Source organism: Melospiza melodia, chromosome 5, assembly GCF_035770615.1.
Source record: "Melospiza melodia melodia isolate bMelMel2 chromosome 5, bMelMel2.pri, whole genome shotgun sequence".
Taxonomy (NCBI): Eukaryota; Metazoa; Chordata; class Aves; order Passeriformes; family Passerellidae; genus Melospiza; species Melospiza melodia.
The window spans coordinates 35,837,263-35,858,875 of record NC_086198.1 but is presented as its reverse complement, the minus strand read 5'-3'; the positions used below and the strand labels follow the sequence as shown (position 1 = coordinate 35,858,875).

General features: G+C 41.0%; 1 protein-coding gene across 2 annotated transcripts; it reads left to right on the top strand.

Annotated features, from left to right (window-relative positions):
• The first annotated feature begins 831 nt into the window (after positions 1-831).
• On the top strand, positions 832-15,515 carry QRFPR (pyroglutamylated RFamide peptide receptor). 2 transcript variants are annotated; one of them, XM_063157048.1, is made up of 7 exons: positions 832-1,003; positions 2,797-2,918; positions 9,914-10,072; positions 10,648-10,709; positions 11,458-11,693; positions 12,032-12,129; positions 13,065-15,515. In XM_063157048.1, the coding sequence occupies exons 2-7, from the start codon at positions 2,804-2,806 to the stop codon at positions 13,466-13,468; spliced, it is 1,074 nt and encodes a 357-aa protein (XP_063013118.1). In that variant the 5' UTR covers positions 832-1,003; positions 2,797-2,803; the 3' UTR covers positions 13,469-15,515. The 2 variants fall into 2 exon arrangements, with proteins under 2 accessions (XP_063013118.1, XP_063013117.1); XM_063157047.1 differs by lacking the exon at positions 832-1,003 and having other exon boundaries at positions 2,579-2,918.
• The last annotated feature ends 6,098 nt before the right edge of the window (positions 15,516-21,613 follow it).

Here is a 21,613-nt window from a genome sequence, read left to right as displayed (position 1 = left end):
AAGAGGATGGATAATGCTCAAAGAAAATGAAAGTTTGTGTAAATCCTACTTTTATCTTCTCCATGTAGGTAAGTACTAACAAGAAAAGTTATCTGTAAAATGATCTGCTTTGTGCCTTTGTTTGCCTGCAAAAAATCCAGCTAAACCTGCACTAGATGCAATGGCACCCTTCCATTGCCTACAGCTTCAAAATTTGTTTGTGTTCTCTGGAATAACCATTCAGATGTTGTTCATTTTTAATGCTGTTTGATTACTTGTAATGAGCAATCATAGCAATAAAACAAGGATATATGAAAAAACTAATGTCCATGCTAACCATAAAGTCAGGCTATATCTGCACTATTTAGGTGAGAGCTTATTCCCATTTATTTGTTCCTGACACACTTGGATGCTTTTTACAATGAAGAGCACAACACTGCAGTCCAGGATGACAGACTGGCCTCCAGGTTTGGCCCTTTTCTCTGACAGGAATGAGATCTGCAGGAACACATCTGGCTTGTGCTAACAGAAGAGCTCCCAAATGAGGGTGCTGTTACCAGCACAAAGTGGAGGGGGAAGAGGGAAAAGAAAGAAGCACAGGGAAGGATTTGTGAACAGAGGACATGAAGGAGGCTTCAGGCTGTACCTGGTGTAGTTAAGGGAAAGTGCTGGGAAAATTGATTTCAAGAGAAGACTGTCTGTGTGATACAGAGCATAAGCTCAGCAGGATCATGATGGGAATAAAAGACCAACTTTTCCAGCCAAGAAGGCAGGCCTAAGGAAATGTGAAAGAGGCTGTCAGTATCTGAGTCAGTCTAATGAGCATTTGCTTTCCAGAACAAGACTTAGAAGGTCTGTCAGAGACAGACCCCAATGGCATTAATCTCAAGAGGAAAATAGCAATGCTGCACCCAAGGAAACTGACATCTCCTCTCAGCATGGGATAATAAAGTCAGTCTTTGCCATGGACCTACACCCAGAGAGAGTGAGGGCTGTCAGCACGTGGAGGACTGAAGCAGCACAGGTTAGTGCGGGCATTGGAACTTCTCTCCATTGATTTCCACTTAACAGAATTTCTTTTTTTTTTTTTTTTCAAAGATGACACAAAATACCTTTGGTATTGTTGAGCATATTTTTTTTGCTGAAAATGAATTGGTGGTGAAATCTTTCTTCAATTTTCCTTGGCATCCCAGAAACGCTATAAAAAAACAGCTTTGGCTAGACTTTTCTTCATTCTTTTCTAGAGGTTCACTTGTACAGGAAAATTATGTACTCATAATTTAGCATCCGTTTAATACAAAATGGAATTTTGCAGCATTCTCCTTGGTGATGTGACTTCCCTATGAAACATCTATTTCTGTGAGGGTGGGAAGTGTTGCCAGACAGGCTCTCATATTGTTATTGCCTTCTCTGAGTACTTTTTGGTAATTTCTTATGTGACTGATTAAAGCAAATTGCTGCTATTCAATCTACTATCTTACAAAGGGGATATTACCTGTGATAGTGAGAAAGCTGTACTGGGCAATTTAAATTAGGCTGGAAGAGAAATCAATGCCTATTTTCAACGTGGTCCCTCTGTTAGACATTAGCCATTATTATTATTCATATTTAAACTGCAGAGGCTTTTAATTTTTTTTTTTTTTTTGAAGTCACTTAGCTGAATGCCCCTTACTACCCTTTATGATCTTACCTGCATTGCTTTGCCAGCAGGTTGCGTGGGATGGAATCCGGTCACATCTCCCTTGGCGAGAATGGTTGTACTGCTGAGAAAGGGGTCCTCAGGAGCCTCCTGTCCTCTCAGTGAAGTGTAGAGAACTTTTCTGTTTTAGATTTGGGGAGTTGTTTCAGTGTTTTGGGAGTGGCGTTGGCACAAAGGGGGCTGGCAGGGAGATAAAATCCCTACGCTTGTCTTGTTTGGGATGGGCATGAATCAGCACCAGCGGGACCTGCTGTGGGTGGCATGAGCCTCCCCTCACACAAGAGGCCATGATCCCCACAGCATCATCTCTTTCCTTTCCCGTTCAGCCTGATCCGAGCGTGAGGAGAGGCTGATATGGTAGTGCCAGCACCCACCTTGAGCATTGTGAGCCTGGGCTGCGGAGACACCAGTGAATGGGATGCAATGCTGTGAGGGGGCAGCTCTGAGGGGGTCCCAGCGCTGTGAGGGGAGGTTGTGAAGGAGTCCCAGCGCTGTGATGGTTTGTGAAAGAGCGGCGCAGCTGTGAGGGGGGGATCCCAGCGCTGTGAGGGCTTGTGAGAGAGCGGCGCTGCTGTGAGGGGCGGCGATCTGAGGGGCTCCCCGCGCGCTCCCCGCTCACAGCAGCCGCCTCGCGCCCGTCCCGCTCCACAGCGCCGGGGCCGGGGCGAGCGCGCACCCCGCGCTGATTGGCTGCTGCTCCCGCCGCGGCCACGGGCGGCGCCGCCGCTCCAAGTTTGTGTCCGGGCGGAGTCGCCGCCGCCCGCGGGCTGCTCCCGGTCCGCTCCCGGCCCTGCGCGCTCCCTTCGCCGCCGCCACAGGGGCAGTGGTCCGGCCATGGCGGGGCCCGGGCGGCGGCGCTGAGACGGCGGAGGGTGGGGTGTCGGTCCCAGAGCGGGCGCCATGCGGTCCCTGAACATCACCCCGGAGCAGTTCGCGCAGCTCCTGCGGGACAACAATGTGACGCGGGAGCAGTTCATTGCTCTCTACGGGCTGCAGCCGCTGGTGTACATCCCGGAGCTGCCGGGGCGCACCAAGATAGCCTTCGTCCTCATCTGCGTTCTCATCTTCGCCCTGGCACTCTTCGGCAACTGCTTGGTGCTCTACGTGGTGACCCGCAGCAAAGCCATGAGGACCGTCACCAACATCTTCATCTGCTCCCTGGCGCTCAGCGACCTCTTCATCGCCTTCTTCTGCGTGCCCTTCACCATGCTGCAGAACATCTCCTCCAACTGGCTGGGCGGTGAGTGCCGGGGCCGGGCCGCCGCTCCCGGGCTGGGCTGCGGGGCGGGAGCCGAGACCGGCGTTCCCCATTCCCCGTCTCTGAGGGACCCTTCCTTCCTGCCCTCAGTGAGGAGTGAGGGACCCTTCCTGCCCTCAGTGAGGAGTGAGGGACCCTTCCCCTTCCCGCTCCCTGTGAGGGTTGCCCTCTCCATCCCTCCCTCGGGTTATGTTCAAATAACCCAGTGCCCTTTCCGCCTTGTATTCCTTTAAAGTTGCGGTGTGCGTGTGGGAAGCGGTTCGTTGTGTGGAGTCTTGCCGTACTACTTTCTCTCCTTTTTTTTTTTTTTCCCTTCATTTTATTGCTAAGTAATGAAATCTGTCTGGCAAGTGAGGTGTCAATCTTTATGCAGCTTAAGTTCCTCTGACAGCTGTCAGCTCGGAGACAGTCCTCCTTAACATTTTGTGAGGAAAAAGAATGTCCTTGAAGGAACAAGTGACTGGGAGAATGTGTAGAATTTATGCAGAAATAATGCATCTTTAAATTTTTTTAAAATTCTTTTTTATTCTTGGGAGCTCTGTTGTATCCTGTTGATGTGAAGAACCTTTTGGCAAAGTTTCCCTGATACCTGGAAAGAAGGATTTTTTTTTTCCTTTCCTATGCATCCCAGTTCCAAAGCAGTAAAGAGCAAGCAGAGAAAGGTGCAGTAGAATTGTATATGGTATTTATTTTTTTGGTTTTCTTTTCTTTAAACAGTGTTTGACAATTATAAGTGGAAAAATAAAAGGGGTGGTTTTGCAGCAAATAGCAGACAGCATCTTGTACAACCACAAATTGAAATATTTTTTTCACAATATTTTGGAGTGATCACTGAAGATGTTGATCAAGTGACACGTTGATGCTTCAGTTTCCAAGGCTTACTGTGTTTCTGTTGTTTGGAGACAACAGTGAAGATTGTCATAACATGGAGATTTAATTCCATAACTTCCCACAGACTAGAATGTTTTGTGGGAATTGACAGGTCAGAGAAGATTTGGAGCACATGTGAGAAATGGGCTTTATTACAGAAACTTCAATGAGAAGTGATGAATCCAAAGCTCCTGGGACTACTGATAGTAAGGACAACTGTGCTTTTTTCTTATGAGCTGTTTTGGGGAAGATAAGGTTTGTGATTCTTCTCTCCTAAGGAAAGGTCTGATTTGTCAGCTTGACCAAATATCTGATCAGAATCAACTGAAGCCTCTGTGTGGGGTGAATTAGAGGAGATAGGGCATGGGCAGGTGGAACAGGTGGAAAAATATGTATGTCTTTATTTACACTCTGTTACTGAGGGCGCCTGACCGAAATCTAGAAGCAATGAATGTAAAAGCTCTAGCATAGTTACAGCAAATCTCTTCAGATATTCAGTATTTGGGCAGCTAAAGTACACTGTTCTCTGGGGATTACTGTGTTTTTTGCCTGCTCTCTTTGCTGTGCTAGAGCATTTTCAGTGAACACATAGGTCTTTTGATCTGGTGAAATCATTACCTTGAATTGACTCAGTGTTGGGAGGACAGAATAAGTAATAGCATGGATTGGTGATGGAGGGGTATGAAGTAAAATTGAGGAAAAGAAACACATGAACTGATGGTATCCTGAGGGTATCTGGTTCCTGATGCTGACATGGTGAAGTGTGAGTGGTGATCAAAGTTGTACTGTGAATCAGAGCCTGCCAGTCCTGGAGGAGTCTTTTCCTTGCTGGCTTAACTGGTTTAATGTGCCTTTTGCCTTTCATTTTGGAGTCTGAAAAAATCTTGTTCTCATCCACTGTAGTGCAAGATCCAAGTCTGTTATGAAAAAGGTGATTTCACTTGTGATGTATCCTTGGTAGATGAAGTGGTGCATCCTGAGACACTTGATGCTAGAAATTGATCCGGGAATCTGAGCCTTTAGTCACTTTCTGTCTTGATTTACTTGCATCACTAAAACAGGTGTCTGTACTAGGTGATGGGAACTGGGATGTGTATGTTTTGTACTTGTGCTCAGTTTAGAACAGGTTCTTTATTTCCATGCTTGCATATGTTTGTTGCTTCCCCTGCTGAAACCCACAGAAGCATGGGAGACGGGAGGAGAGGACTGCAAACACTGTAATGCAAACAAAAGAACTGCCACAGTTTCAGAGTAGCTGAAGCTGTGACTTTTTCCATAGTATTTTCACTTACACACTCTTAACTTCACCTGCAGTTAAAAATGTCAGAGTGCCTCACTTTGCCTGATGATCAAGCAGCATTAGCACAGACCCTTTAACTCTTTTGGGCAACCATTGGAAGCAGCACCATATTGACTAAAAACAGATTTGAACTGGTCCTGCTTTTGATTCTCTGATGTCTCTAAGAATCTGTGTAGCTGTGTGAGTGTAATAGTGACAGCATATGATTTAATTTCCCAGTTTAAACTTTGCAGCTGAAATAGCTGTAATTTCATGGGAAGCTTTGAATGAAAATCCAGCATGCTTTCTTATTAATTGTCACGTGTCCAGCAGTGTGTTACCTCAGAACTTCCCGTACGTGTGAGAACACTTAAAATTCCTTGCTGAGGGATGAGAACTAAATCTTGCATCTATACCAAGAACTGATGTAAAACAATGCATTGCCCAGGTATGCAACACCCTTAGGGGTATCATCTGTGTGATGCTGACTGCCCCAAGTTACAAAATGTGAGAAAAATCAATTTACTCTGCTTCAAGTGAGGTGGAGAGAGCTCATTACAAGCTGTGGCAGAAATTCTAGTGCAAGGGAAAGATCAACAGCATTTTACCAGAGGAAGGAGCAATTTAACATTTATCAGACAATGCTTTCAGGCTTTTACTTTTGTAACCCTGATGAAAGAAGTGATAATTTGAAATGACTAAATCACTGTTCCAGGCACAGTGTCCATAATGAAGGCATAAAACGCTTACAGGAGAGTCATTTACATTTGCAGTCTCTGAACTTGTTATTGTTGGGAAAACTATTCACTGCTTGAATAATCAATGCACTTTTTAGCAAGCAGTGCATAAGGATTACTTTTAGCCTCTTGAAAAAGAGAAGCAATTAGTTATTTTCATTCCCAATGTTCTGCTGCAAATGATTTTCTTTCCCAGTTGAAGGTGGCCAGTTTTAGGTGCTGAAGTGCTGTCTTGACTAGCAGTCCCTTGGAAGTGTTCTCTGAAAGCCTAACAGCGTGGGAATTTAATTATGAAAAAAAAATTTAAAAATAAATTTAAAATAAAAAATAATTTAATTTTGATACATAGTCATATAGTCTGCAAACCATGTTCCAAACAGCCACATTTTTACCAGCTGGATTTTAACCAAGATTTAAGCTAGTAAAATCTTCCCTTTGTGTTAAGTCTGAACATGAATGTGAAAATTTGCTTGAAATGGTTTTATTGTATGTGTTTGACACAGCTGGGGTTTTGCCTATCTCAGTCTTATTTTAATTTCACTGTGTTTACTATGATGTAATAGCATAATTAATTTTTTTCCTCAAATCTTACCATGTCTTCCTTATAATAAAATTTGCCACTTTTTTCTCAGTTTTTTTCCATAGTAGACTTTGAACTAACAGACACTTGAGAATGAGACTGTATCAATTTATTCTTGCTGCAGGTGAAGCCTGTTTCACACAAATGGATTAAATATTAAGTGAAATGTGCATGCATTGTTCTGAAATAATTACCTTATTTCACAGTAAATTTCGTTTTCCATCTGTAAAGGCCTGTTAATGTTTGTAATTTGAAAAAAAAAAAGTAATATAATTTCAAGTATTGAAAGATCTGGAGAAAGTCTCTAGTAATTATCTAAGCAGTTGGGAATGGCTGCTATAGATTTATAAATAAAACTGTGGGTTGAAAAGCCAAGAAGAGGCTTGATGTGAAGAACAGTCACTATTTTGCCAAGTACAAGGACTCAGGATTAAATCCCATTCAAACACAGTAAGGATGGTGGATGGATCTCAGGTGTGTTGATGTCAGAATTCCATTGAATTCTCCCAGGTGGCCCGGACATCCTAAAAAGTTTATTTTTTTCTCTTTTGCTCCTAAGTAAATCTGTTTTAAATACTTCTGTGAAGGAGGGGCGGCTTCCTTGCTCAACAGTCTTAACCTTGATGGATGTTTGAATTTCAAGGCACTTGAAGGTCTCATCATTTCAGATAATGGGAAGCATTTGTGTTGCGAGTTCCAATTCAGGGCAAGCACCAGAGCCCTGAAGGGATATTTTATTGTTAATAACAGTGACACCTAGAGACCCTGTGCATGGTGGCATTAGAAGCTTCAGGGAAGCTCAAGTTCTGTTCTGGTTTTACTTTTGATACATAAATGCTTTTTGACTAGCTTTTACCTATTACTCATTTGGAAAACCATGTTTATTGTTTATAAAAAGACTCTGTGGCTGTTTTGCTGTGGCCTCCAAGTCCCCAAAATGTGTGCTGTGTGCCTCAGAGCAGGTGTTTGTATTCCAGCTAATGGAAAATATCCTTTTGCTTCCCATTTCTGGAAGTGCTAATGGCACTTGTCCAGCTCAGTAGGCTCAACCTGCAGGCATTTTGTAGACTTTTACTTTTAGCTACTTTTGTATAGTTTAAGTGCTTACTTTTTGTGTGTTGGTCTTCAAAAAATAAATTAGAGGGGTTTTTTGCAGCCTTTTCTCCTGGGAGTTCAGCTCAAGGCATAGTGAGTGGTAGTCTGTGCTCTTTGACAGTGTGGTTGCTGGGAAGAAAATGAGAAGACATCTGTAAAAAAAACAAAACAATGGGCATCTGGGAATTTGAGAGTTCTCTCCCAGTTTGGGGTGTTCCCTTTGTTCTTTAGTAGCTGGGTACCAGCTGGAAATTCCACCAGACTGATGCTGAAAGTTAGTCTCATTTTGTTACTTGAGTAATAGTGATACTGCTGTGCTTCCTAAGAATGCCCTGGGATGTTGGGACTTCAGTGGAGGAGTGGTGCATTACAGGGCAATCCTGTAAGGCAGGTTTAGTTCAAGTGGGTTTGAGTCTGGCCTTTTTCAAACTGTAAGAAATAGCCTATGGTGAAAGTTTGAGTTGGTTTTTTAGCTTTGTTTTGTGTTTGTTTGATTTTTTTTTCAGTTTTCCTCCAGCTTCAGCGCTCAGACCTGAACTTATTTCCTTAGTGAAACAGAAACTTAAACATTTCATTAACAAGTTTGGCTCTTCTGTTTATTTGTAGCAGGAGACCCTTCTAACTTAGTGATGCAAAAATGGAAAACCAGCTCTTTGGTCACATTGACCATTTGCTGTGTGCAGAGTAGGTAGGATTTGAGCTTGCTTTTGGTTTGATCTCACAACAGAAGTTGAAGCCCACTGGGTGAAGGATGTGAATTTGACAGAGTGGGTCTGGTGCTGTGTGTGCAGCACATTCTGTACTGGGTGTAGTGATAAGCTGATGAGGTGCTGAGTTAGTAAAATATCGTGTCTGTTTCATGAGATGTTTCCTTAGGCATTACTGATGCTCAGGAAGGAGCAGGAGGAATTTTCTTTTACAAATTGCAGTTGACAGAATATGTGAGGATGTCTTGTCTTGCTCTCCCTGATGCTCTGGAAAAATACATATTGGGTATATGTATTTATGCAGCCCAATGCATCCTCAGCCATGCAGTTCCTACTGGCTAAATGCTAAGATTTCATGCAAGGAACTTGAAAGGGCTGCATGATGTGTTTTTATTCTGGTTTAAGCCAGATCTGTGTGCACATCCATCATGCTGCTGGTGTTGAATATGTGCTTGAAAGGTGCTTGATTTCCACCCATTGCTGTTTGTCTTCTCCTTCCCTTCGTGGAGCCACAGAAAAAGGGATTTTGGGGCAACTAGGATTGGCAAGACCAGTAGCAAACCGGTTCCCTCTTGTAAGCTGGAGTGGATTTTAGCCTGGCCCATCAAGCAGAAGTTGGTTTGTTCCCTTCATGGAAGGTAGGATTAAGTTTTCTGAGTTTTCTGTTTGTTTTCTCTTTTTTGTGCTGTTACTGCTTGAGGTGTCTGTAGCATCTTAAAGCCTGACTGAAAAATGGATCAGATACTTCTTAGGCTGTTTTGGGTTTATGGATTATATCTGAGTAAGGTATAAATAATAGTCTGGTAAGGACAAATAACCCTGACGGTTGCTGAAAAGAATAGCTAATACTGAACTGTAAGAGAGTGTAAGGGAACTCTGGAAGTACAGAGAAAATTATCTCAGGGTCAAAAATGGGTAAAAGAGAAGTAGATTGGGAAGGGCATTAAAGTAAGATTTTTTTATCAGAATTATTTATATGACTTTCTGAGATGGTTAGGACTTGAGAATGGGTAATGGAGAATGACTAATATATTCAAAATTGAATATGGACTTTGGAAAGCTGTGTCAGCAATAAAAGTTGAAGTTGCATAAACACAATAGGAACCTGTAGAACTTAGAAAATACAGGCAGGAAATTGCATTTGGATTGGAAAGTGGCACTGACATAAATTGGTAATCAGCAGAGAGGGAGACTTGGAGAACAGAAGGATGATGAAGGGGTTAAATTTTTCCTCTTACGCCTCCTCCTCTATAAATCTCATTTGACAGGATGATGCATTAAATACTGAAGTGTACAGGTAGAGTGATATGGAAATGATCTCAGGGAATGTGTTTGCTACAGCAGAAAAGGTAAACTTTTAAACAGGTTACACTCAGACCTTCATAAACTGGAGAGTAGTCTGCCAAAATGAAAAAATAATAAATGGCTCTGTAACTGGAGGTGTTTGAAAACAGATGATGGAAGACTTGGTCAAAAGTGAAATAGGGGTAAGTGTCAGACTGGTGACACTTACAAGTGAATATGTCCTTAGAAATCTTGGCTTTGCAGATGTCTACAACAAAGAATGGCTATGGAGAGCTGCATTTGACAAGTGGCTTAAATAGGTGACTCAGCAGTTTAGATGTTACAATAAATCTAACAATCTTGGTCTGTTATTTTTAGTAATGGAGTTAATAGCTGTTGCATGCCTTACTTTCCGATTATTGCAGGTGCCTTTGCTTGCAAGATGGTTCCATTTGTCCAGTCCACTGCTATTGTAACTGAGATTCTTACCATGACCTGCATTGCTGTGGAAAGACACCAGGGAATTGTGCATCCACTAAAAATGAAGTGGCAGTACACCAATAAAAGAGCTTTCACCATGCTTGGTAAGATTTTAGGCATCTCCAGTGATTGTGTGTGAGAAATGATCTTCAGTGTGGATCCACAGATGGCAGTGATATGACCAGTGATTCAGAGGCAGAGTTAATTGACCTTTATAAAATAGCTCAAGGATAGTGCCTACAAGTAAAGTATTCACTAGCCAAAGCTCTCACAAGGGACTTAGCATGTGAAGTCCAAAATGTACTTAATGAAGATGAACCTTTAGCCGCCTTTTTTTTTTTTTTTTTTTTAAAGAAAAGTTCAAAATGTGCAAGCACTGATTAAAAAGTGTCACGGGGAAATGACCCTTCCATTGTTACACAATGAGGTTTATTTAATGCTCCTTGTGCAGATTAAGTGCTTTTCCCTGTGGAATATCAATACATGGAGGTGGTTTGAGAGACAGACAACTGATGTCAAAAGAGCATGCTGTTATTGATGTGTTGACTGATGAATGCCTCGTAGAAAACTTTATTATTTGCTACAGTTTCCTACCTTGCCTGACTTTTCAAAGCTGTTAAGCTGTTCATAGCAAATCCTGCTTGTTGGACAAAGCATGAAAAAATGTCTTTGTTTACAGGCATAGTGTGGGTGCTGGCTCTCATTGTTGGGTCGCCCATGTGGTACGTGCAGCGCCTTGAGGTAAGTTAGGTCAGATGGGGGTTTGCTTATTGAACTCAGTCCTTGCTGCATCTTCCTCTACCTTTAGGTGAAATTGAATCAACTCCTGTGAGATTAGAGGGGGATAAGGGAGGGAGATGGAGCTTTGGTTCTGTATGCCAGCCTGGGAAAGGCTGAGGATTAGAGCTTGCATGTACTAGTATGGGAGTAATCATGGCTGCTCTCCCTAATTACATCAAAGAAGAGTTAATTACATCTGTGACTTCCACTGTGGATTTCTTTTGCACTGGCACACAGGAATAGAGGGCTTAGATTGTTGTTTCGGGATGACACAATGCTCCCCAACATCTGGAAGAGCTATGCTTAGTTCAGAATTAATTAGCTGCTCATTATAGTTGATGAGTTACCACACACGTTTGGAGGTTAGGCAGAAGACTTAGCAGAATCTGCTGCTTGTGAATCTGAATGTTGATAATTTTCTTGTTTTCTCAAGTGGCTAATGTGAGGTTTTCATACATCCATCTTTACTTGCAAAGTGTGTAGCCAAGGTCTCCTTTGAAGTCCAAATCAGAGCATCTCCCTGCCTCTTTTTGTCAATTTGGATTGAACAAAGTATTTGATTGGACACGTGCTTGAAAGACTTCTGTCACTCTGAAAAATCTGTTGAATTTTGGTTGTTCCATTAAGAGTAAGGAATATCTGAATGTGCTTGGGATTTACACTTGGGATAAAACACCTTATTGACTCATCTTCTTTGCATTTGTTACAGGTTAAATATGACTTTCTATATGAAAAAGTGCATGTTTGTTGCTTGGAAGAATGGGCCAGTCCCATTTATCAGAAGATCTATACGACCTTTATTCTTGTTATACTCTTCCTTCTGCCTCTGATGCTGATGCTCTTTCTGTACACTAAAATTGGCTATGAACTCTGGATTAAGAAACGAGTGGGAGACGCTTCAGTTCTTCAAACCATTCATGGGAATGAAATGTCTAAAATATCAAGGTTTGTAAGCAAAATGCACTTGGAACTTTGACTTCTAGGAAGCTTTATTCCTGACTTTTTTATTATTCCTTCTGAATAGAGTTGAAAATGCCTTGCAAGACATGCTACTGTCATGCTGCAAAGTGCTCTGCTGTCCCAAAAAAGAGAAATCAAGTGCTAGATTTATACGATGATGCATTTTTTCTTTCCAAGGGGATTGTGTACTTCTGAGCTTTCCTTGAGGGTTTTATTTGAATCTACAGCCATCAGAACACAGTCACAGATGTAACTTGAAGAGAGATGTGTAACTGCCAGCCAGTTCCCAGTGATTCAGTGTGGAATTCTTGGTGCAATTTCAGGAAGAAGAAGCGAGCAATTGTTATGATGGTGACAGTGGTGTTTCTCTTTGCAGTCTGTTGGGCCCCTTTCCATGTGATTCACATGATGATGGAGTACAGTGAGTACCTGCCATATCTCATAGAATGAAGTCTGGAGTTTTGGGGTTTTTATTAGTTAATGGGACTTCAGATTGTGAAAAGCTAATGATGCTACAGCATTCTGCTCTGAAATACCTTCAGATAGGAAAGGTTGATGTCCTGCTTTAAGGAAAACCAGGAGTGTTAGAGGGGTGAGCCTGTCTGTGTAGATTCTTTTTCTTACCATGTCTGTTATGTTGCCCTCATTTGCTGAAAGGCCAAAAGGGCTTGGCTGGAAGGTAAAAGTTATTCCTGAGCATAAAACATCTTGAAGTTTTTAATTATATTTAATTTAACTTAACTGTTTTGAGTTACACTTATAATGAAATATTTATCGCTTTTATTGTGGTAGGCATATTGGAAATATAAATACTGGACATCACAGTGATGATATCCAATGAATCCAGCTGGAGCTTTTCAGTGCTCTCTGCTGAAAACTGGCTTGGAAAGGCCCTCAATGCTTTTGTGTTGGCTTTTTTGCTATTTGCCTTATTCTCTGGGGTCTTGCACTGTTCATCTCCCACCTCCTCCATGGGTACTGGAGCAGCCTATGAGCAGGAACAAGAGGAATTTTTCACTAGTTGTACTCTACTTGCTCAAGGCAAGTAGTGTTCCTTTGTCTTCTGTCACAAACAAGATTGTAGCAGATAAATCAATAGTTCAGCCAGTCAGCTTTTTTGGATCATAAATTTTCTTTCTTTTGATTCTGTTACTGTCTACATACAAAGCAGGACTGTGTGATAGATCTTGATTTTATCTTGTTGAGAAAACTCAATTACTAATGTTAAGAGCTTCCAGCATGGGTTTTTGTTGATTTTAAACAAAAACATCTAATGCCAAACTGGATATAAACAGACTAAGTAGTAAGCATTTATGACCTTCTTTACTTAGAACATATTTCTCTTCCTCTCCACAGGTAATTTTGAGAAGGAGTATGATGATGTGACAATCAAAATGATTTTTGCAATTGTCCAGATAATAGGATTCTTCAATTCTATTTGTAACCCTATTGTGTATGCTTTCATGAATGAGAACTTCAAGAAAAATTTTCTGTCTGCCCTCTGCTTCTGCGTTATGAAAGACAACACATCCCCAAGCAGGCAGCTTGGGAACTCAGGAATGACCATGAGGAGGAAAAAGCCAAGTGCATCTCAGAAAGATCCCACGGATTCGGACGAAGGCAGGAGGGAGGCATTCAGTGATGGCAACATCGAGGTCAAGTTCTGTGATCAGCCAGCTTCCAAAAGGAATTTGAAAAGGCACCTGGTCCTGTTCAGCTCTGAGCTTACTGTGCACTCTGCAGTAGGAAATGGACAGTAGCGTCACAAGGGGGCTGGGAATGGAGATGTTGTTCTCTTTATGTTCATCTCAATAAGCCATTTAAAAGAGTTTGCTGCTTTGCATGCTGAAATGAGGGGGGAAGATGATGTGTGGACTCTAATAATGTTGGGATAGTGACTGAGAAAATGTAATATTTATTTTATAATTATGAGGAGTAAGACTTTGGAAATGAACATTACTGTGTGAGAAAAAAATTGCTTCCTGACCTAATTTAGGTCTTGTTTGCCCTCTGCTTTAGATAAACCAAACAACTGCTGCTTGCTCCATTTATTGTGTGTCTGGACTGTGCACAGCTGAATGCATGGAGACAGGAACTATGGAGAGCATGTGCACCTTTTTGGGACAGCTGACATGGGGATTACATTGTAAGATCTACTTTCTGCATCTTTGAGAACAGAGCAGTTTCAGAGCTGAGTTCAGGAAAGATGGAGACTGAAATGCAGTTCCATTTTAGAAAAAAAAGGGAATATGAAAGAGTTATCCAGAACATGACTCTGAAGAGGTTTAAGGTTTAAACATTACATGCATGTTCAGATTTGTTAGCAGGAAGCATATTAGTCAATGCATGCATAATTACTGTGCTGTTTACAGGTTCATTCCTGGGTACAAATTTCAATGCCATTTTGCTGCCCTGCAAACTGCATTGTTCTGCTGGAAAATGGAGAGGCTGGAAAAGTGCTGTACAAGAGAGTGCAGATGCAGGAGGTGTGGTCTGTAGAGTAAAATTGCACTGAACTTCCAGTCATGCTTGGGCATGTGACTCTCAGGTTGAAAGGGCATTGTTGCCATTTTCTGGAGGGTTACAGGGGCCTGATCCAGAGCCTGTTGGGACTTCATGGAAGACTGTCAATGGAATACCATGATCTTTTGACCAGACACTTCTCTGAGGACATGCTTGTATTTTTGTCTGTCCATCATCTTCAAAGGGGATTAGTTGCTGTCTGACAGCTGGGCCAGTGCTTTGTTATTTTAGGCTTCATACTAAGTGAGGTTGATATTCTTACAAATTCTAAATGTTTTTGCTCTCAGTGGGCCAAACTGCAAAATTGCCAAGGTATGTTTGCAAGTGTGGGACTGGGGGGAGGTGAGTGTGATCTGAACTGGTACACTGGGATCTGGTACACTGAGATTCCATAAATGAGGCCTTGAAATTCAGAATTTCCCGCTCCAGCTGAGATTAGGTTGGATCCTTTAGCAGCCTGTAAAATGTCAGTGCTCTCTTCTGTCACCCCTTGCCTCACCTATGGGACATTGGTGCTGCCCTGGCAGTCAATTTAAGATTCTTTTACATTGCTACTTTACATTTCATTGTAAATGAAAACATAGAGTAAAAATATCCTTGTATAATTTGGATGTCATCTCATCCTTCTGTAGTGTCTACAGATTGCAATGGGTTTGTGACACACTTTGTTCACATATGTATTTTTTATATTCTATTTGATACACTCCTGTGCAATGACTGAAAGCTCCTGACTGTCCTGAGGGATAAATTAAGTTTATCGGGTTATCATCATAGTTTTCCTCAGCAGATGTAAAGTTCAACTGTCTGATGGTAAGAACTATGTGTTTGGATAGAATCTGTGACTGAAAACTGATTTATTTTAAGCTATTTATTTATTTGCACTGCTAATTTCGGTGGCAGATTTTAACAAGCATTTAACCAGAACTTCCAAGTATCTTATGTTTTTGTTTTGTCTTCCCTGCTTCTGTTGTCTCATAAAACATTGTGTCAATGAATAACCGCTGTAGTATTAATTTTATTTTCATTAAAGTTCCTTTATGGCTTTGTTGGTGCCGTTTTGCACTAGGGATATCTGCTGTAAACTTCACTTTGAGTCTCTCTTTTTTTGAAGATTGATGTGAGCTTATCCTTGCCTCTTTAGTGATTAAATTCCAGTCCTGTTACAGGTGCCAGCTGCTCCTGTGATCCTGAGAGCTGTGATTTAAAGGACTTTACAGAATAAGGTGAGAAAGAAAAAGAATAGTCCAGTGTCTTGGTAGAAGAGAAGTGATAAATATTTCAGCATAGATGTATGGGGCTATGGTTAGATAAAATATAAACTATAATAATATGAAAGACTGTTCTTATACTGTTCTTAATGGTAATTATATTATTTGTGCATTTTTGACAGAGTAGTTGTCTTGAAGCCAGGTAATCTTGTCCTGGCTGCAGGGAATAAATGATAATAAAAGATCCATTATTGGCATAAGCACCACCAGGATTTTGCCCATTGTTTTTTAGATCTGTCAGAGCTTCAGCTTTGATTGAGCCAACCAAACCAGCTGTGCTGTTGAAGAGTTTCAGTTTCAGCCTGGTTAACCTATCCCTGGCAGTGCTTGTATCCTGTGTGTGGCTGTAACTGAGTGCTTCAAACCAGGCAAAGCCCTGCTGTCCCTCAGCCTGCCTGGGCTTATTTCCATCTTCCAGAAACTGCATGGTTCCTCTGAGCACAAAAATATTCCTGGCTAATGAATTTATCAGAGAACAGGAAAAAATAACCACTCTCATTTCCCTAAACTGAGAATATTTATTGAAGCTGTTGTGTTCTTTGAGGGAAAATGTTTTGTCTTGTTTTTTATTATCTTAGTTATGAATTACTTATAATTTCTTTGATAAAATTGAAGAGAAACTTCTTTTATTCTCAGCTGCAAGGGGCTAAGCCTTTAAGTTGCAGTGAGATGATGCCAGGGACTGACAGGCTGATGAAGACAGGAGCCTGAAAGGACACATTCAACTGAACAGACACTCTGGAAATTGAATGGATGAGGAAAAAGTGTCAGATGTGTCAGCTTGTTCAACTGATACCAGAGTATTAACAAGGAAAACAGTGAGTAGAAGGGAGTGAACCCTCTCAGTAATTGCTGAGTAGCAATTGAAAAAATATCCACTATCAGCCTGTTCCGAGGAATAACCAATTGCCAATGACTGCCGAAGCAGCGGAGATGTGTGATGTGCCTGCACCCAGGGAGTAAGTACAGAAATTCTCAGCCTGGAGATGTGTTAGCCCTGTCTGTGTGCTGATGGCAGGATTAGCTCATGAGCAGTGCTTGCTTGTGCTGCTGGCAGAGGCCATTGAAACAAGTGATCCAGCAGAGGGCAAGGGACACCTGAGAAATCAGAGAAATATATTGCAGAGGAGACCCCAGATTATTATTGCTAAGGAAAAAAATAATAAGGAATAAGTAAAGGAAAGGAAAAAAAAATTATAATAAGGAATAAGTAGAGGAAAGGATTTAGTAGAGCTGTTGACTTGGAGAGATGAGAGAGGAAGATAATCATGGCAAGCTATATTTTTGTATTTTATATATCAATGTTTTTATATCTATTAGATTTGATCTGAGTGTTAGAAAAGTTGGGAGAGTTTAGGCATTTTATTCAGAGAGCAGCTCAGTGAACAGAACAGCATCTCATTGCACAGGGCAAAAGGCTGGGAAGAGTGGAACCTGCCCTCTTGGTGCCTCTCCAGGTGGGAGCAGTGGAAGGGACCAGGAGCTTCACCGGCCTGAGGAGGAGACAGGTAAATGTGCATTTAATACACACTGAAGGGGTTAGATTTTGTATATCCCTTCAGAAACACTGACATAAGTCTCTGTATTTCTGTCTGTACTCCAAGTCCTGCTTCACCCCTCAGATCTGGCTTCCAGGAGTACTGCTCCATGTTCAAGCCATCATGAGCTTCCTCTGTTGACACTCCAGTGAAGTTGATGAATTGTGAAGTTACTTTAAATGCTCTGGTGTGGTTTGAGATGAAGGCTCACATGCTGGTTTATTATCAGGGTGAAATCTCCCCCCAGCTCCTCATGCACATCAGTAAACAAAACCTGCTCAGTCAAAAGCAGTAAAACCTGGTTCCTTTAATTCCAAAAAATACAGACTCACAGCCCTACAAGTTAGGCTCACACAATGTTTGTTTTGCTACAAAAGTGCTGTCCTCCAAGCCAGGGTTATTTTTGAGAAGGTTTAAGGGTGTTTGTATATACTTTATGCATTCATGAAAGAAGAGATCTTGTAGAGACACAAACAAACTTCTACAAATTGTGTCTCTGCCCTGTAGGGTGCTTAAAACACCAACCAAGACTTGAAAAGATGTTGCCTGAAAAAGGTTGAATTTTGTTTCTCAACCTCCTGTGGAGGAATACAAAGCTTTCTATGAAAGGCTCTTATTTCCTTGCATTTTCCTTTTTTTTTTCCCCACAAAGGAGAAGCTTCTGCTTATTCTTTGGTGAAATAATCATAAAACCTTTTCCCCAAACATATTGTGGAATATATTCAGTTTATCATAGGGACACTGTCCCAAAATTATATGTGCTTGCATTGAAAAGCTTTTTTCCATTAGCACTTCTTAGATGAAATTGTCTATTTTTTTAACCTTCTGTTGAAATCTCTTGCCAGCATTCTAACTTTTATTTGCTCTTTCCAATGCCATAACTAATTTTTTCTAAGTTCATTTCACCAGGGTTTCTCAGGACTCACTCTCCTCAGGTGAATTTACTGTTCCCTTGAACATGGTCCTTTTTTTCTCTATCTCTAATCTTTTCCATGCTTTATTAAATTGTATGGTCTTACACCATCTTTCCCCATGCTCCTGGGCCAAGCCTTAATTAATTGATTTAAAATTTATGGTACAGTCTCCATAAATCTCTTGTTGCATCTAGGAAATTCATAAGAAAGCTTTCAGGCTTTTTCAGTGCTCTGGGATCTGATTTGTAAATCCATTTCATTTTCCCATCTGAAATAGCCATCTTTCCTATTTGCATTTATGCCACCTTGATAAATATTCTAATTTATGGACATGGAACTGCTGCAGGATCAGGGATAGTTCTCCTGTGGTATCACAGGTGCAATATTTTAATTTCATTTTCTGCCTCAACAGTTTGCTCAAGCAAAAATTAGTCAGGGTTGAACTGTTGACAAATAAATTCTTCACTGACTTAATAAAGCAGAAGTGCATTTACTTACAGATCCATCACACTGGAGGGAAAAAGATTTCAAATCTTTTAGAAAAAAAAACGTCCAAAGTAATCTTTCTACTTGTAAAAGGAAAAGCATGTTTGGGATTTTTAAGCCATTTTCTCCCTGATTACTTTTTAAGGTGCCTTTCCCTATTGTCCAGACTCTGCTGTGTAGGATGAAAAAGCTGCTGACTGGAGTGTGTGGGAAGAGGCTGAATTAGAGTTCTCAGTTTGTATCTGGGCTGCTCTGCTTGTTGGCACCCCTGGCAACCTTCTGCTTGCATGGTGTCACTGAACTCTGCAGCAGTCTCTGCTTAAGATCCCTCTTTTCCCGACAACTAAACTTGGTTTAGTAGGAAGTTGAGCTTTGTCTGCTACCATTTGCCTCACTCTTTTTTATCTCATTGATTTGTTTTACTTTTTCACTTTTTCCTTTTTTTCCCCCCTTTTGCTTTCCCTGAAGCAACTCCTTGTGACCTTATCTCTTTTACACAGATTGGAATAACCAGGTAATGAATTTTGAGACCAAAGTGAAGCAGCCCTGTGGTTCAGAATTTTTATTCCATCAAGTCTGATTATCAGATTACAAACTGCATTTCCAGTCCTTATTTCAGGCACCCTTAGAAAGACCTTGCCCACTCTACTGGTTACATTAGGCTTGCATGTGTATATTTTTTGTATTTTTCTGAACTGACTTTATACATTGACATTTTATTTCTCAGGCTGCTTATTGACATATTTCCATATTAATTTTTCTTTCTTTGACTTTACAAGTTTCTAATTCCTAGGAAGTGGAGCTTCTCAGTAATGTGCCAGCTGCACTGGGAGAGTTGGGGTTTTTTGCTTTAAATAACAAGCATAGATGTCAGTCTTTATTGTACAAATGACAACTAAACTATGGCTTATAAAAAGGTCCAGGAACTTTCTTCTGGTAGTCTCACAACTCTGTACAGTGTCTTTTGTGTATGTGTGACAACAGAAATGTCATGTTCTGCTTCTTGCTTCTAACACATGGTTTCCATAGAAACATCAGCTAAACACCCAATTTAGCTATTAGTGAGTTCAGTCCATAACTGAAGAATTTTAAAAACCATGCAGCCGAAAAATAAACAGCTAGAAAATATTTAATGTCTCCATGGGTAAAGTATAAAGGATGTCCTATTAAATATCGTATTGAAGTTTCATCCTCAGGCAGAGCTGAGTTGTGGAGGAGCAGATGTGTGGCAAAATCCCATCTGCAGCTCGGTGGGGTGGCCGTGGCCAAGCTCGGGCTGTAGGTGGCACTGTCGCTGCACAGGAAAAGCTGAGCTCTTCCAGCCCCTCCCTAGGGAATTGTTATCCCAGAAGCATTTGGAAACATGTATTCCATGGTAGGATTTGGTAAGGGTTTGGTAGAGTTCTTCTTTCCCGAGGGTTAGAGAGAAACATGGAGAGAGGTGTTGGATTTTTTCTCCTTTGTGAAATAGTGCTTTGAAAAGCAGTTGGAGCTCATGAATGAACGAGGACCAATGATGTAAACAACCCAGTCAAAATTAGGTTTATTGTATCTCAGATGTTTAAATTTTCATCCCTTCTGCTAACTTGTTTGCCAAAACAAATAAATACCACTCTTAGGTTCTGTTGTTTCTTAAGCTGAGCATTTGAAATCCAAATTAATGAATGGATCTATGAAAAAGTAATAGAGATGAAGGCTCTCTGAAATCCTTCAGACAAGTCATTTCCAGATTCCCCTGAGTGTACTAACAGCCTGTAGTTGTAGGCATCCCCCTTCCCAAATCTGGGAATATAGTGGAGGGAAGCCAAAGGGGAAATGGAAAGGGGAGGGGAAAAAAAGTGTTATTTATTAGCAATCAGGAGAAATCTCAGTTCCTAAATGGTGAACTGAAAAATATAAAGGGTCTCAAAAAGTGATTTGTTTTTCTTAGTCTGCACAGATACTTGCTTAAACATTTTATGCACACTAAAAAAAAACCCTCCAAGGGAGTGGAAGAACTTTGCTGTTAAAGTTTAAAAAAGGCAAAAAATACCCTTGTGCAAGGAAACAAATTTAGCAGCCTGTCAAGATCAGCTGTAAAATACAAGTCTTGCCATAGTGATTTAAGGCTCCACAAACACTAGGACAAATGAAGATATTATTTGCACTTAAGAATGTAAATGGAGGATAGAACTCGTGGCTATCCAAGGTAACACAAGCCATGAAAAAAGTGGAAAGTCTTTTCATAATTTGCTCATGGAATGCTAATATTTTTCAGTGAGATATTGATGTGTGTTCATGAAGTCTGAAGTAGAATAAACCCACTTTACTGATGGGGAGGAGGAGCAGAGAAGGACATAGGCACAAAAGTGATTTGTTTGCAAAGTAACCTGAACAGGCAAAGGAACTTTGTGAATTTACAGTAATCAGCTCTTTGGAATGGAAATATTCTATAAGGTTGTGAAAAACAAGGCAAACACTGGCTTGCTTTTTTTTGGGGGGGGGGGTGAGGAGGGGAACATATTAATGTTAGTTTTCTTAGCATGTGGTATTTTTCTTTCCAATGTAAACTTACAGAGTAGCCATGTTATACCTTCCTGGTTTTTTAAAAATATATTTTGGAGATCCCAAGTGCTCCTGGAACTTTGTTCCTGGGGGATGTGCTGCAGCTGTGTGTCTGCCAGGCAATAGGCAAGGTAAGTCCTTACACCTGGTGTACTTGGCACCCTCTCTTCACCTGTGAGTCATTGTCATCTTCTAAGGCTCCAAATCCTGCTGATTTTTAAGAGATAATGAGAAATTAGACACTGCAATGTAATTTCTGCCTGAGAGCTGCATCAGAGATAGTTTTCAAATGTTAAGCAACCCTTCTCTCAAGTGAGATCTGAGTTGTTTTTTTTTTTTCAAGAAAAGGAAATACAGGGGGGTGGTAGAAGGGGGAATATGGTGGGTATATTCTTTTTAAATCCAGCACAGTAGTTTTGAATTCATGCTGTATTCACACAGTGTTCAGTAGTAAAGGGCCTTAATGATAACTGTAAATGAGGAGCAAGCACATAATTATATCTGATAGCAAATTTTTGCAAGACATCTGTGCAATATTCAGGGTTAGGTGTGAAAGATGGGCATGGAACTGTGAATGATCAAAACAAAATGAGGCAAACCATCTTTTCTAGCATTAGCATGGAACTGAGGCA